Genomic DNA, 17176 nt, shown 5'->3' with positions numbered 1-17176 from the left:
AATACGATGCTGAGTTCAATTGTTTTGGTGGGAAACAAGGAAGAGACTAATGTTTAGGGAGACCAGCTCTGGTCTGGCCACTATGCAGCTTGCCCCATCACCTGATTTTTGCACTTTTCAGACACCAATGTCCTCAATCCTCCCAACCACACTCTAAAGAGGATATTATCATTTCCACTCTACAGATAAGAGAACACTGAGGCTCAGAGAGAGGAACTCATTTGCCCAGGATTAGGCAGACAATCAGTCATAGAGCCATAGCTTAAGCCAAAATCTCCTGATCCCTGTCCTAGGGTCCCGGTCAACATCCCCCTGGGAGAGCCGCAGGTACAATGGTTAGGAGCTTGGACTTTGGAGCTTCTCTGCCAGGTTCTAATCCCAGCTATGCTGGATAACAGCTATGTGACCTTGAGCAGGTTACTTAACCTCTCTGTGCCCCAATTTCCTCACCTATGAGATGGCAGTAATAATAGTACATTAGTACCTACCTCATAGAGTTGTTGGAGGAGCTGAGTTAATATTTGTAAGGTGATTTAAAGTTTCAGACACGTGTGTGCACTACATATTTTCTTAAATAAAATAAAATCAAGCCAGTCCACGGCTATATCCCAGGTGGGCCAGTAGGCCCCTGGCTGCCCTGCCCACTGCCCACTACTGCCCACCATCCACACCCATCCTCACCTGGTCGTCCAGGGGTAGCTCGCAGAAAGCCGGGATGTACTTGGCCCACTCAACGAGAACCAGCAGCTGCTCCTTCATGGACTCACACACGTCTGCGATGCTGGCGATCTTCTTCGCCCGAATGTCGCCGTTGATCCCGGAGACGGGGGAGGTGATCTTCGAGAGATACCGGGAAGAAAATGCTGGAGATGTCCGGGACCTCCTGCACTCTCTGTCCCTTGCACAGAGCCCCCTCCCTGGAATCAGTTGTGGGGGGGGAGGCTGGATAGTGGGTGCCCTCCAGCTCTGAAGGAAGCTCAGGGGAAAAACGGAGGGAGGGAGGAGGCAGGGTTGAGGGAGAAGGGCTCCCTCTGGGCCTTCACCTGTTACCTGCCCCCTGCCTCCTCCTCTATCAGCTTTAGAGCCCCAAGGAGTCTGTCAGCCTTAGAGGAGAAGCAGGGCAAAAAGTCATCATCCTTTTCTGACAGTGAGGGAACCATGGCTCAGAGAGGTGCTGTGACTTGCCCAAGGTCACTCAGCAAGGGATGGGCTGGGCCCCACTTTGCCACCTCTGTCCACAGAGCCACTGCTCTGTTCTCTTGGGGCTGAGCTGATTGCAGGCCGTCAGTGAAGGCGAAGACTCTGCTTGGCCTGTGGGATGCAGGCAGTAGGATGAATTAGAAAGTGCCCCAGGGCGCCAGGTTCGATTTCTGCCCTTGCTGCTAACTGGGCCATGTGACACTGGACTCAGTGTCCCTTCTGTAGATATCTGAGGCCCCTCCTGTCAGCTGCTCCAGGGCCTGGCTGGGGAGAGTGGAGGTGAAGGAGGTGAGCTCCTCTGCAGTGTGGGGGATCCCTGGGTGGGTGGCAGGATCACCCCGGTACCTGTCGGGACAGGACCTCCGCCTGCAGGAGCGCATTGATGGAGGGCAGGCTGCTGTCCTCATAGCTTGACCTTCGAGTGCTGATCCGGTCCCGCTCATTTTGGACGGCTGTGAGGAGGCACAGAGAGGTGAGGAGGGAGAGCAGGGATGGAGTGAGGGGGTGGGGGTGTCCGTGACTGATGAGGAGTGGGAGCAGGAGGTGGGGGGTGTCCAGAGAACAGGCCCTCATCAGCATGTGGAATGAGGGGAGATGGCCTCTAACTCAGCTGGTGGAAAAACTTTCCACATATCAGAACTGCCCCCAACACAATGGAGAGGCTATAAGAGTGATCCACCCATCACCAGGGGCGTGCAAGACAGTGAAGACTCGGCTATGGGCTTAAAATGGGTCTTGAGCATTGAGGAGGGGATCTGACTAGATTAAAGATGTTCAAGCTCTGGTCTACAAAAGGGTCCCTTTCTTTCCAAATGAAAGTGAGTAAAGCAAGCAAAACAAATTACTCTGGTTGACATGGAGATGGCCTGGGGATTCCTGAACAAGGGGATCTGGGGTCTCCAACTGACTTGATGGTTTTGTCCACCAGCAGGAGCTGCAAGTACTCCAGACTAACCTCAGCGTAAGCAAGGCCAGGTGCTGTCTCCCACCCTCTCACTGCTGCTCTGTTCCAGGCACTGAGGGATCTGGAGCCTCCACCCACCGGGACCCCAGGCTCCACTGCCCGCTCCCATCTAGGTCAGTCCTGGCCTGAGATAGAAGATGATCCTTCCACCGTCCTGACAGTGGATGGGATAGCCCTTGGAGTCCAAGAGGCCTCACTGTGGAATGAGGCTTGGCTGGTTTGGAAAGGAGGGAGGATGAAGCTGCACCAGACCCGGCTTCCTGTCTGGAACCTGCCACTCTGTGTGCCGGTGGCAATCGCAGCCTCTCTCTGGGGCTCAGTTTCCGTACCCATGGGCATTTCCCTGCCAGCCGGCTCCCTGCACTCTTTCTCGTCTCAGGGACTGGCATCAAGCCTGGGCACCTTTCTTGGCTTCCCCTCACACCCCAGTGCTGTCGTGATCCTGACAAATAGACCCGCTGCTCCCTCCCTGCTCCCAGGCCCGCTGTCTCTCCTGGATTAGATCAGCCTCCTCCTGGGCTCTGCTTCTGCCTTGCGCCTGCAGTCTGTGTTCCTCTCAGAGACAGAGGGATCCGTTCAAGTCATGTCCCCTGCTGCTCAAAACCAGTGCCTTCCAACCTCACAAGTCCCCAAGGCCCTTCCTCTCCTCTCGGATCACACCTTTTACCGGCTTCCCGCTACCCACTCTGTCCACAAAAACCCGCCTCCCCACCTGGACGCATCTGCACACTTGCAGGCTGCTATGGTCACTGCCTGGGGTTCCCTTTCCCGCACAGCGCAGCAGCGTCTTCATTTCACTCCTGCCTCTGCACAAATGTCGCCTTTCAGACACCCTCTCCAGCCACCCTGTCTAACACAGCATGACCCCCACCCTGGCCCTGCCCCACGTGCTTTATTTTTCTTCAAGGCACTTATTGTAGAATTATTAGTTACTTCCTTTACTATCTGTCTCTCTCTGAGAAGGAAAGCTTCAGAAGGCCAAAACTCCATCCCTCTAGTTCACGGCTGTAGTCCCAGCCACCAGAACAGAGCCTGGTTCACAGTAGGTACTCAATAAATATTTGTGCAGTAAGAGAAAGAAGGCATTGGAGGAGACAAGCTCTAATTCTTTTTCTTTTTTTTCGAGATGGGGTCTCATTTTGTTGCCCAGGCTGGACTACAGTGGTGCAATCATAGCTCACTGCAGCCTCAACCTCCTGGGCTCAAGCGATCCTCCTGCCTCAGCCTCCCGAATAGCTGGGATTATAGGCATGTGCCACCACGCCTGGCTAATTTTTTTTTTTTTTTTTTGAGAGACAGGGTCTCATTAGGTTGCCCAGGCTGGTCTCAAAAACCTGGCTTTAAGTGATCCACTCAGCCTCACAAAATGCTGGGATTACAGGTGCGAGGCACCACACCTGGTCATAAACTCTAATTCTTATAAGAACCCTATTTCTCCAGGGAACATTGACACCCCAGCTATTCAACTTTCTCTTGAGGTTGACACATTGTTAAAATCAGAGAATAAAAGTCAAATCCTTTGCACTGAGCCGGGGAGTCAGTGGATAGAACAGAAGTCCAGAGGCAAGCAACCTCCTCTCAGACCCACCACGTGGACGGGGCCAGCTCAGAGCATGGCTTCCCTGCCCGGGCCATCCGCCCCACCCGCCCACACCCCTCCCACGGCAGCCTCCTGCCAGCACCCGCACCCACCCACCAGGGCGCCGAGTGGTCGGCGGGCGGAATGAAAGGGCTGCTGTCAGCAGCTGCGGATAGGGCTCCTCAAGGTTAGGCGGGCGTTATCAGTGCCCGGCGCGAGCTCAGTCACGGAATGATGTTTTCCAAATGTTTGCTCAGTATTAGCAGGGTCGGGGACCTAATGTAACTTCTATTGAATATTAACCGACCTGGGCAGAGGCGGAGAGGTGATGAGCCTGTCTTCCCAGAGAACTCCTGGGTAGGGGGCTGTGGGGAGCAGGGCAGGGGCTTCCGAGGAAGGTCCCATCAGATGGCCCCTGGCCCATCACCTACGCTCACCTCCTGCAACTCTGGGTCCGCTTTCTGGCCTGGGTTTTTGATGCCAGGAGCCGGATATTTGTCCTGGGCCTGACAGCTTAGGCCCAGGCAGGTGTCTGTCTCCCTGGCTTTGGGTTACAGGAAAGAATTCGTGGCCTGCTGTTGGCCCATTGACCCCCAGGGTTCTCCCTGGATTCCTTGTCCTTCCAGGGAGCCGCTTCCAGCCACTGTGGACTATCCTGTGGCAGAGACTTATAGGCCCACGAGACCTGAAGCCCCTCTCTGTGGTCGAGAGAAAGTTTCAGCCATGTAGATCAAGAAATGTGCCTCCCAAACTGATCACTGCAAGTTTCACTCCAGGGAGCTTGGTGTCTGCTCAGCTCTGGGGAGCCTGAGTTCTAGACCCGACTCCACCCCTGACCCATCACATCACCTCTCTAGCCTCAGTGTCCTCTTCTGTAAAGTGGGGAGCAGGTAGATTTGATGACCTCTTATAGACTCAGCTGGTCTTGAAATCCTACCTTTCCAGCTCACACTTTCTGGTTCTCAGGGACTATTCTAGGGTTTCAGTCCTCAATTTCTCCTAAGATCATCAAGAAAAAGAAATAAAAACTTGTCCCAACTCTCCTGGCCACTGAGACTTCCATCGAGACTTTCTTTTGGCTTTGGGAGCTTCCCAGCAGGCTGAGGAGGGGTGGTGGGGCCTAGAAGACAGGCACAGCTAGGAATACCCTCATTTCCTATGGCTTGACCACAGTGGCAACTGAACACTTTGTCACTCTGGCCCGTTCTCAAAACAACCAAGTGACTGCATGTGTCATGATCTTCCAGGTAACCCAGGCATGTAAACAAACACTAGCATCGACTAACCCACGCTCACTTGCCATCAGCCAACTCTCCTATCCTCCAGGCAGCATGTCCGTTTCCCTGGGCCAGGAAGCAAGCAGCTATTTTCAAGGCTGAGCTAAGGCTGAATGGTCTGGGGCTCTCATCCCCCTTCCAGGAACCTAGTAAGGGGTTTGCTGGCTTTGCAGCAGCTCAAGAGAGGGCCAGGGGCTGGGCGCGGTGGCTCATGCCTGTAATCCCAGCACTTTGGGAGGCCGAGGCGGATCACCTGAGGTCAGGGCTTCGAGACCAGCCTGGCCAATATGGTGAAACCCCGTCTCTACTAAAAATACAAAATTAGCCAGGTGTGGTGGCACACGCCTGTAATCCCAGCTACTTGGGAGGCTGAGGCAGGAGAATCACTTGAACCCAGGAGGTGGAGGTTGCAGTGAGCCGAGATTGTGCCATTGCACTCCAGCCTGGGCAACAAGAGCGAAATTCCATCTAAAAAAAAAAAAAAAAGAGCGGACCAGGGAACAAACACACCCATCCTAGTGGCAGTGTGACTTGTGCAGTTAGGTCAGGGAGTGAGGAGCGAGACTCATAGGGCTGAATGGTTCATTATCCAATGTCCTCATTTTATAGATGGGAAAACTAGAGCCCAGAAGGGACAGAAATGTCCCTCAATTACACAAGTGAAAATGATTCTGGATGTCTAATAAAAGACATTTATAACAACTGACCACACGAAGGACCAGGCCACACGCAGTGAAGGGGGTAGCCATCCACTCAGGAGGGCTGCCAACCCCTCTCCCATCTGCCTGTCACAGACCTGAACTTTCACTGTGAGAGAGCCATTCTCTCAAACACACTGCCCTCTGGATGACACCTATGAGCAATTGTAGTGCCTAAAATCTTAGGCTTTTGGGATAATGGAATCACTGACTAATACAATCACAGAAATGTTGGAACCTTAGACTATAGTTCTCAATCTTTTTCTTGCCTCCAACTGTTCACACATGCATCAGGTTCCCATTCATAATCTTTCTCAGTCCACAAAATGGAAGTTGAAGTGGATGAGACAGGCTCAACCCCATTGAAAACTGGGTTTGGGAGAGGAGGGAGTATTTGCAGCTTAAAAAGCCCCTCTTGCCCTTGGAGAACCACTGATGTCTAGATGTTAGAACTGCAGCGTTCAGAGCAGGCCTTGGGGACCACCCACTCCTGCATCGGGATCAGCAAGCCCAGATTTTCCAAGACAGCTCATGAGCTCAGACTAAGGTCCCGTAAGGATGAGACATAGAAGATATTTTCAAGGGAGGGGGCAGAGAAAACAGGGGGCCAGGAGCAGATACAGGGGAAAGAGCGTCTACCAAAGCCTCCCCTCCCCTCCTTCTCAGTGGGCCCTGGAGCAAGCTGGGTCCTGGAGCAAGCTGGGTCCTACGTTCCTGCTTCTGGGGTGTGCTGGGGTGATGGAGGTGAGGGGTGTTTGTACCGAACTAGCAGGACTAGACCAAGGTTTGGCTGGTACGGCACAACTGTGGGCTAGAAGGGAAGGTCTGGGACTAGTCGCAGAGCTGGGAAATGTTGAGTTTAGAGGAGCAGGAAATGAAGAGATTCGAAAATGAACTCAAGTTACTTTTTTATTTTTTGAGAGAGAGTCTCGCTGTCTTGCCCAGTCTGGAGTGCAGTGGCATGATCTCGGCTCACTGCAACCGCCTCCTCCTGGGTTCAAGCAATTCTCCTGCCTTAGCCTCCCGAGTAGCTGGGACTACAGGCATGCACCACCACACCCAGCTAATTTTTTTGTATTTTTAGTAGAGACGGGGTTTTACCATGTTGGTCAGGATGGTCTCGAACTCTTGACCTCAAATGATTTGCCCGCCTCGGCCTCCCAAAGTGCTGGGATTACAGGCATGATTCACTGTGCCTGGCCTCAAGTTACTTTAAAGCAGTTAAAAGATTTTTGCTTCCCTTGCTTGGGCTGAAAACAATTTTAAATGTCCCTGGTATCTGGAGAGCATAAAATAATAGACAGTGCTGAAGTGTGGTCCAAATAGCAGAAGCTCTGGGACTTCAGATCTTCCAAGGATCAGTTGTGGGGCCCTAGGCAAGTTGCTTAACCATTGTGGGCCTCAGCTCCTTCATCCATAAAAAGGGAGGAATTGTAATAGGTTCAATGGGCTGGGCTCATTTCATTTTCACGACATTTTCCCATATAGGGTTGTCATGAAAATGAAATGAACCCAACCCATTGAAGTGTGGAAAAAGCACAGCCCAGTGACTGATACCTGCTGGTAGCAGGAAGCCTGGCAAGACCTTAATAAATGTTGTGCTCTGGTCTTCTCCTCCTTTGTCCAGGATGGGCCTGGGGTCTTGTTCCCACTTGCTAGAATGTGAAGACTTTGGAGGTCACCTGATACCCACGAATGAATACTAAGGGAACTGGGGCATTTGTCCCTGGGACCGGAAGCTCAGGCATCGGGCTCCCCTGGCTGTCCCCTTTGTAAAGCTGGGGTAGTGAGTACTCAGATGTTTGTAATATCATTCTCTATGCTTGTCCTAATGTTCGAAATATTATATTAAGCACACACACACATACATACACAACGTGGCTGCTTTGTGGTGGCGCAGACAGGCAGGCAGGGGTGGTGGTTGCTGGGAGCCTGAGGAGCCAAGAGTGGGAGCTTATCTCTCTGAATCTTTCTCAAGACCAAGCCCAGCCGCTCCCTATGGTCAGATTTCCAGGCCCTCCCTCTTCTCAGCCATTAGCCAGTCACTCTGGGGCCTGCCACTGAGTCATAAAGTGTGGCTACAGTTGTAAATGACTGTCGGGGAGCTGTGGGTGCAGGTGGGGCAGTGGTGGTGGGGTGGGGAGGGCCGAGGCTCACCTTCCTTCTTCATGCCAGCCCGGAAGCATTTCTTGAGCCTGCAGTAGCGGCACTGGTTCCTCTTGTCTTTGTCCACCACGCACTGCCGGCTAAATCTGGGGAGGGCTTTGGATGGTTGGATGGAGAAGACACAACTTCCTCCTCTTAGGACAGAACTAGGGCCCTGGCTATCCAGTTGACCCCCCAACCTCAGTGCTCTCATCTCTTCATCCCAGGAGTTCTCTCTTGAACCCACCAGGAGCTGGAGAGGTGCTATGAACTCTCTAAGAGCCCAGTCCTGTCCTGCTAAACATGGGGAAGCTGAGGCTCAGAGAGGCAACATGTGGTCCTGGGTCGCTCTGCTGGTTGGTGTTAGAGCTGAGTTGGGAACCTCGACCTCTCGAGTACCAGAGCCCTGCTATTTCCACATTCTATAAAAGCTCAGAACCCACAGCAGGCTCCTGGTTATGGCTCAGAGTTAATACTTGGTTCACATAAGCCTCTCTCTGGAGGGGGATAGGAAGTAGAGGCAGTGCCACACCGTGGTGATGGGTGGGGCCCTGAGTGTTAACCCTGGCTCTGCCAGTGATTCAAGCTGGTTGACCTTGGGCAAATGCCTAGCCCTCCAAGCCACAGCTTCCTCCTCTATAAAATGGGAATAACAACAGTAACCATCTCACAGGGGTGTTGACAGGTGAAATGAAGTCATGAACTGATGGGGTACAGTCTTTGTACATGACAAGTGCTCACAATTGACAGCTGCTATGATTTTATTATTGTCGTTACCCAGAAAAGGAGATGCTTTCGAAAGAGGGCTCTCCAAGGCCTTGGGAAGACTTTGGGGTTGGTGGAAGCCCTTGGGGTAGGTGGAATGGCCTGGGGTCAATCTCCTATTTGTCCCAAAAAAAGCACCAGACTGGAAGACGGGCTCATCTACTGAGGCTTCAGGAGAGGGCTCATGGAATGGGAAAAAGAGCAATGGGCTCAGGGGGATGGTTAAATACACACAAAGACTTAGTATGGTGCCTAGAATATGATAAGAGCTCAAAAAACGGCAGCCAGTAGCTTGATGATCAGTAAATGTGGTTCCTAGAATAGATGCTCTTCTTGGATTCACAAAGTCTTTTACAAAACTGGAAGAACCTTGAAGGCCCTGAAGGGCAGCTGTCTCTGGGACCCACCCACTCAGGGAGAAGACAGACCTTGGGGCCATGTGCCCAAGTGTGCCCATTTCCCAGCTGAAGAAATTGAGGCTCCTTACCTGCAGGAGTACATGTGGTTCTTCCGCACGCTCCTCCGGAAGAAGCCCTTGCAGCCGTCACAGCTCGAGGCGCCGTAGTGTTTGCCTGTGGCCCGGTCCCCGCAGATGGCACACAGGGCGCTGACACCCAGGCTGTTGGGCGCGTTGAGGTTGGTGCCTTCTGACGGGGACGTGTCTGCGCCAGGAGAGAAGGGAGTGAGGCTTCAGGAAGAACAGAAAGTCAGACATCTAAGGGAGCCTTGCGGGGATCTCTCCAGGGCTTCGGCCTCAGCCAGATCTGGGGGCTGTTCCCACTCCATCACTCAGTGACCTCCCCACTCAGTGAACTCCTGACTTTTTGGAGCTTCAGTTTCACATCTGTAAACTGGGGCTGGTTGTGACTTCACAGAGTTGTTTCTGAGGGTCTGCGTCTCCCTGTGGTGGAGGCCATGAGCCCCAGCTTTCTCTAGGAAGGCATGAAAACCTGGCCACCTTCTGGGGTGGGAGCCTGCCTCCTAACTGGGGAGGGGGCTGTGGAACGGAGAAACATTCCCCTGCATTCTCCCCAGAACCAGGTCCTGTCCCTCAGTTCTTACCAAGGGACCAGGGCTGGGTGGATCTCAGCTTGCATGCCCAGGGGCCCCGCAAATTCTCTGAGGAACGAGAAAGACTTGGGCCAAGAACAGTCACATTCATGTGGCCTCCTAGGAGGGTCTGGACACATCGCCCGTCCCTCCCATCCCACAGGCAAAAGCTACTGCATCTACACAAATGTGAGGCGGGCCGTAGAGGTAGGTGGAAGGAGGATCTCGGGCTGGGTGCCAGGAGTCCTGGGCATTAGTGCTGATGCTGCCACTAACTCGCCTGTAAACTTGGGCAACTTCCTTTTCCTTGCTTCAATTTCTTCTGGTCCTCAGTTTCTCTAACCATAAAAAGGAGCAGTTTGACTGGTCTGATTGTTTCCAAATTAAAAAAAATAGCAGCAGCTGAACCCCCTTTTTTTGTCAGCAAATCTTTCAGCAAAGATAGACCCCTTTGAAGATGACAAATGCAATGGGTCAGCCCCTGGAAAACGCAAGCGTGTGTGCCACACAGTCCACACACACACACACACACGCCACACACAAGCACACACACACGCACCACACAGTCCACACACACTCACACAGACATGCTCCACACAGTCCACACACGCACACACACATGCATCACACAGTCCACACACGCACACACACACCACAATCCACACACACCACACAGTCCACACACAAGCACACACACACGCACCACACAGTCCACACACACGCACACACCACACACAAGCACACACGCATCACACACACCACACAGTCCACACGCACCACACAGTCCACACACAAGCACACACACACACCATACAGACACACACACACACGTGTGCACACACCACACAGTCCACACAGTCCACACACAAGCACCACACAGTCCACACACACGCACACACACCACACAAGCACACACACGCACCACACACACAACAGTCCACACACACCACACAGTCCACACACATGCACACACACACCACACAGTCACGCACACACACCATAGTCCACACACCACACAGTCCACACACAAGCACACACACACACCACACAGTCCTCACACGCACACACATACATCGCACAGACACACACACGTGCACACACTCACTACAGTCCACACACACGCGCACACACACCACACAGTTCACACATGCACACACATCAAACATAAGCACACACGCACCACACAGCCCACACACGTGCACAAAGACACACTCCACACAGTCACACACACACACACCCCCCACACAGTCCACACACATACACATGCACCACACAGTCCACACACACACGTGCACACACACACACACCATCCACGCACACACAGCAGTCCACACAGGCACACACAGACACACCACAGTCTCACACACACACACACACACTCTTACATACACACACACAGTCCACACATGAACACACACACACACAGTCCACACATACACGCAGTTCACACACATGCACACATACACGCACATCAACAAACACACACATACATACACACAGTACACACATAAGCACACACGCTCCACACAATGCACACACGTGTGCACACACATACACACACTTCACACATAAGCACACACACTCCACACACATGCACACACGTGTGCACACGCATACACACAGTCCACACATGCACATACATACGCACACACATGCACACACACACATTGCACACACTTGCACACAGTCCACACACACGCACACACCACACACAAGCACACACACACCACACACCACAGTCCACACACACGCACACACCACACACAAGCACACACACGCACACACCACACACAAGCACACACGCACCACCCACACCACACAGTCCACACGCACCACACAGTCCACACACAAGCACACACACACCACACAGACACACACACATGTGCACACACACCACACAGTCCACACACAAGCACCACACAGTCCACACACACGCACACACACCACACACAAGCACACACACGCACCACACACACAACAGTCCACACACACCACACAGTCCACACACATGCACACACACACCACACAGTCACGCACACACACCACAGTCCACACACCACACAGTCCACACACAAGCACGCACACACACCACACAGTCCTCACATGCACACACATACATCATACAGACACACACACATGCACACACACACTACAGTCCACACACACGCACACACACACCACACAGTTCACACATGCACACACATCAAACATAAGCACGCATGCACCACACAGCCCACACACGTGCACACAGACACACTCCACACAGTCACACACACGCACACACACACCACACAGTCCACACACACACGTGCACACACACACACCACACCGTCCACGCACACACAGCAGTCCACACAGGCACAGACACACCACAGTCACACACACACACACACACACACACACTTACATACACACACACAGTCCACACATGAACACATACACACACAGTCCACACATACACATAATTCACACACATGCACACATACACACGCATCAACAAACACACACATACACACACAGTACACACACGAACATACACACAGTTCACACATAAGCGCACACACACTCCACACACATGCACACACGTGTGCACACACATACACACAGTCCACACATGCACATACATACGCACACACATGCACACACAGTCCACACACATTGCACACACTTGCACACAGTCCACACACATGCACACAAACACATCAGTACACACATATACAAATGTGTGCACACATACAGTCCACTCATATACATACACATACACACAGTCCATACACACATGCTCACAAGCACAAATACACACACACACACACACACACACACACGTGTACTCATAGAAATCCTGAATCCGACCTTGGATTCCTCAGGAGCATCCAGTTAAGACCCGGAGAGGGCCATGCACTGTAGGTAACAGCACAGCCTCTGAAGTCCTTCTGCCCAGGGTTCAATCCCAGCTTGCCCACTTTTTAGCCGTGTGACATTGGCTGTGTTTGTTTACTTCTCTATGCTTTTGTTTCCTCACTTGTAAAATGGGGAACATGATATTCCCCTAGGTTTGTTATGGGGATTTGGTGAATTCTCATATGTGGTATGTGAAGTGCTTGGCACATAATAAGCACTATATCAGTGTTCATGAAATAAAAACTTTTCCGCATAGGAAAACTTTCGGAGCAGAGGACTTCCAGGCTCCTTGCACAAGCAGACACTGCCGCATCTCATTTCTGCCATCGCAGACTCCCAGGTGTCCCCAGGAGTGCGGCCCCCTCCACTTGGTGAATTATTCCTGGAGATGGGAATAATTGTTAAGCCACGTGGGTGCCCTTTCTCTTTCGGCCTCTCCTCCCCCGACCCCTGGGGAGAGCTGACCCCACAGCTCCTGGCCATTCAGCAGGAGGCTGGGGAAGTAGCTCCCACCTCTGGGGAAGGATGGGCTGGTGGCTGTCAGCTCTATCATCTCCCCTCTGAGGTCAGCCGAGCACCTCCATTCCACAGGTGAGGACACTGAGGCTTAGAGAGGACAAGTGGCTTCCTGGTGTCATCGCACTGCTTGCTGTGAAGCAGAGCCATGGGTTTATGGTCCAGGCTTGCTGGGCTACTCCGGCCAGTGCCGCACGTGTTGAGGTGTCTGCTGGGGCCTCTAATGAACAAGGAGCCCCCAGGGCTGCTGCTCCATTGGGGTGGGGAGTGGACGGGGGAGAAATATCCTTGGAGCCTTTGATCCACCAGCCCAGGATATACTCAAAACATTTCAGAGCACAACTTCACATAACCTCAATTCAGACCACTTCAAACTCCAGTGAGGAAAGTGGGGACCCTGCTTACAGATGCTCAGAGCCCTTGAGACAACCCATGTTGGGGCCAGGCCCTTTACCAGGGCTAAGCACCCGGGCACCTTATCTTGTTTATCCTCTGGCCAGCCCTGGAAGGCAGACACTATTATTTATTCCCATTTTATAGATAAGGAAACTGAGGCTCAGAGAGGAAATTGCCTTGCCATGTTCACACAGGTTGGAAGGATCTATGCTGGATTTGAGCCCAGATCTTTCTGGTTCCAGAGCTGGAGCTGGTCTTGTCTTTGGGACTCCCTGTTCAGGGGCTTGGCCTCTGCCTCAGGAGCACACAGTTCTTGGGCCTGGAAAAAGTGATGGGGGTGGGGAGCAGCCCAGGGCAGGGCAGTGGTCGTCGTGGGGCCACACAACACTCCACCTAGTGCAGCAGCAACTTGTTTGCTATCTCTGGTGTGTTTTTGCCTTGCGCTCCTCGCATGGTCCTCAGACAGGCCTAAAAGCCGGCCAGCCGGCAGGCCTGGGGGAATGAAGTCTGTTTTGTAGAAGATATAGAAGCCAGGAGAGGGGAGGTGACATGCCCAAGGTCACACAGTGACTGGACGGCAGGGGCAGGCGAGCACCTGCTGAGCTGACAACAGGCAGTGCCCAGCAGCTGCCTCCTTGCTCTAGCTGAGCTGACCACAAGATTCCAGACCTCAGCTGGAGCTGCAGCCTGGTACTGGCTGAGTGGCTCCAAGACACAGAAGGAAGCAGGGTGGCAGGCTGACCTCAGCCAGCTGCCTGCCCCCTCTCCTCTGAGGCTGGCCTGGGACCGATGGGGCTCTTCCTTCCAGGAGGGGTTTCCGGGCCTCCTCTTTTCCCCTACCTCCCTGTGGAGAACTGTCCACCCTTCCAGATACGCTCCAGTGATGTCGGAGGGGATGCCTAAATCTGGAGAGACGCACCGGCAACAAAATCTGCTCAGAGACAAACGGACATGTTGCTGATGTGAATCTCACTTGGAGAGTGGCAACAACAGAGTCCTGTACTTGGGTCTGTGCAAACGTGCACACCAGAGACCGCTGACCCCTGCCCGCAGCACAGGGGACTGCGTATCTACACAGCAGGTACAAATATGGGCACATGACAAAACACCCATCCAGGATAAAGATGCAGGAAGAACAGGGCACTCCAACAGGTCCGCATGCACAAACACATGTGCTCTATGACCTGCACACACAGCACACATGTACAAACATCCACAGACACACATACACACATAGTCACTTACATACATAAGCAAGATCAACACGGGCACCTCCTAAGACACAAACACAGACCCACTCAATGAATACAAAGGAAAATAGACCCAGAACTCACACACAGAGACAAATGAACACACATAGGCAAATGGGTTCCTGAAGGCATCACCCCACCCATACAACCTACATGGAAACTCACGATCACACACGAACGCACACACAACACACACAGTGCTGAGTTGGCTTCGTAGTTAGCAAAACTTCCCTGAGAGCTCCATTTTCCCTAAGTGCCAATTTCCCTAGGAAAGTCCCAAAGACACCGAGAAATGCAGTTATGTCTCCAACCACCATCTCCAGGGATACAACATCCCTTGCTGTCTCTCTGAACCTAGGCCCAAGGGGTTCACGAAGGGGCCATGCTGTGCTGAATCTCTGGAGCTGGGCACCAAGGGAGAGCTCACCATCACATCACTATGCCAAGCGCCAAGCAGAGCCACTGTGAGGCAGTGAGGACTGGAAGGGCCTGGGAGGAATAGCCGGGATCGACTTTTGCTGGAAATTGGCTCTTGCAGGCCTCCCTTCACCCGGAATGCCTGTGATCACTGTACCTGGGCACATGGGCTTCACTTGGCAACACCTGTGCTGGCCTGTAGGACCAACCTACCATTTTCTATCATTCTCCTCTCACCCCAAAGTTGAGTGCCAAAGATCTGCCCCTGGACCCAGGCACACCTGCCCCCACTGGCACACCTGGGCACACCTGCCCCCACCTACCATTGCCCATCGTCAACACCTGCACATTCTCAAATTCCAGGGTGGTGTAGGCTGGGTCCAGTGCAGCACTGTAGTCGGCCATGTCCATGTCGACGAGGGTTTTGGAGAGTCGCATTCTCCCTGCCTCCACGCCGCGGCCACCTGCCCTGCCCTGGGCGCCCACCCCGAAGGCCCCCGCCCTCCGCCCTCCCACTGCCTCCTCCCAGTGCCCTCTCTGCCTTCCTTTCAAACCGTCCTCTGGGAAGATCTGCTGGGAGTCTTGGCCTAGCCTCTGCGAAGGGGTGGAGGCTCTGCCGGGGAGGGGTGGGGGTTAATGGTTAATCGGTCCCCCGCCAGTGGATAGGCTGGGCGGGGCTGCAGGGATTTGGCTGTTTGTTGGTTTCTGGCTGACACCCGGGGTGCTAATTACAACTGCTGGGGCCCTAACTCACGGATGTTCAGTTATCAATTGTACAAGGCAGGCATCATGACTCACGGGCACTCATCTGACCCTTGACTCACCCACCCCTCCAAGCCATTGTCACCCCAAGTCAGGCATTCTAACTGATACTATCAGGCACTGACAGCCTACCTCCAAGATCCCCTAATTCAATAACTTCCCAAATCATTGACTTCTACCCTCAATGCTTTTGCAGAGATAAGGCTGCCCCATGGCCCATGATTTAGAAACCTAAATCCCAGGCCCCAGATGCCAATCTTCTGGATCCTTGTTCTGGGAGCTCCCTTCCAGTTCCCCCGCAGTTTCCTGGTTCCCCTGGGAGCAGAATGGACTGGAAGTTTGGGAGGGCCAGATTCACCTCCAATTCCCCGCTCCTGCTCCCTGTGATCCCACCCTGCCCTTCACCATCTCCCACAGCTCCCAGTGTTTCTGGCCCAGGCCGGCTCCATCTCGGATTTTCCCATCACATTCTCCTGTTTCCGTCACCCCCACCCCCTCCCAGAGCAGGCAGAGACCTGGATTTACATTCAGGCGCCTACCGTCTACTAACTGGGACCTTGGGTAAATGATTCTCCTCTCTGAGCCTCAGTTTCCTTCTCCGTAAAATGTACAATCAACCTCAAAGGGTGGTTTGAGAAGGAAATGAGATGGCATAAATCAAGCACCAAGTGGGGCCTGGTAGACGTCCATCCTCTTCCTCCTCCCTCTCCCTGCTTTGTATCCCCCTTTCCATCCCCCTGTTTCTCTCCACCCGTCCCTACCTTCAGAGTGGGCTTTGTGGGGGTATCGCCAGTGTAGTCACAGGCAGCCCAACCCTTAGAAAGTTCTGGTGCCTGGTTCAGTGCTCTGCTGTGGTTGTCTTAAAATTCATCATGACTTTTGAACAAGGGATTGTGCATTTTTGTTTTGGACGGGGCCCTGAAAATTATACAGCTGGTCCTGGCTGTCTGAAGCTCATGGTGCACTCTGTTCTTCTCACTCCCTCCAGCCCTCATTGCCTTCCGTGCAGACATTTTCAAGGGCTGCCAATCAATCTGGGGAAGTAAAGTCTTGATGTAGAAGGCAGAGAGTGAGGGCAGAGGAAGGAAAGCCTGAGACTTGGGAGGCCTGGGAGCCTGTCCTCCGCTGCTGGCTGGAAGGGCAGGTTGGAGGGACTCGGTGACACCTGTGAGCAAGAGTGGGTGAATTAGTGGGAGCACCAATTAATGAGTGAGTGTGTGGGGGAATTGATGAGTGGGTGAATTAGGAGTGAGTGA

General features: G+C 53.1%; 1 protein-coding gene across 4 annotated transcripts in view; it reads right to left on the bottom strand.

The window, feature by feature from the left end:
* HNF4A (hepatocyte nuclear factor 4 alpha) overlaps positions 1–17176 on the bottom strand; it is an 81039-nt gene that overhangs the window by 18939 nt on the left and 44924 nt on the right. For 2 of the 4 annotated variants that reach the window (XM_054467618.1, XM_054467619.1), the window contains exons 1-5: positions 15482–15730; positions 9116–9290; positions 7876–7970; positions 1546–1652; positions 682–837 (exon numbers count right to left, since the gene is read on the bottom strand). In XM_054467618.1, coding sequence (XP_054323593.1) covers positions 682–837; positions 1546–1652; positions 7876–7970; positions 9116–9290; positions 15482–15596 — 648 coding nt within the window. In that variant the 5' untranslated portion in view covers positions 15597–15730. Of the gene's footprint in view, positions 1–681; positions 838–1545; positions 1653–7875; positions 7971–9115; positions 9291–15481; positions 15731–17176 lie in introns of those variants that run through there. The other 2 variants (XM_063659595.1, XM_063659594.1) reach the window with 1 other exon arrangement.

Source organism: Pongo pygmaeus, chromosome 21 (genome assembly GCF_028885625.2).
Source record: "Pongo pygmaeus isolate AG05252 chromosome 21, NHGRI_mPonPyg2-v2.0_pri, whole genome shotgun sequence".
NCBI classification, from domain to species: Eukaryota; Metazoa; Chordata; class Mammalia; order Primates; family Hominidae; genus Pongo; species Pongo pygmaeus.
The sequence above is the reverse complement of the archived record's forward strand: the minus strand, read 5'-3'. Positions and strand labels throughout refer to the sequence as shown.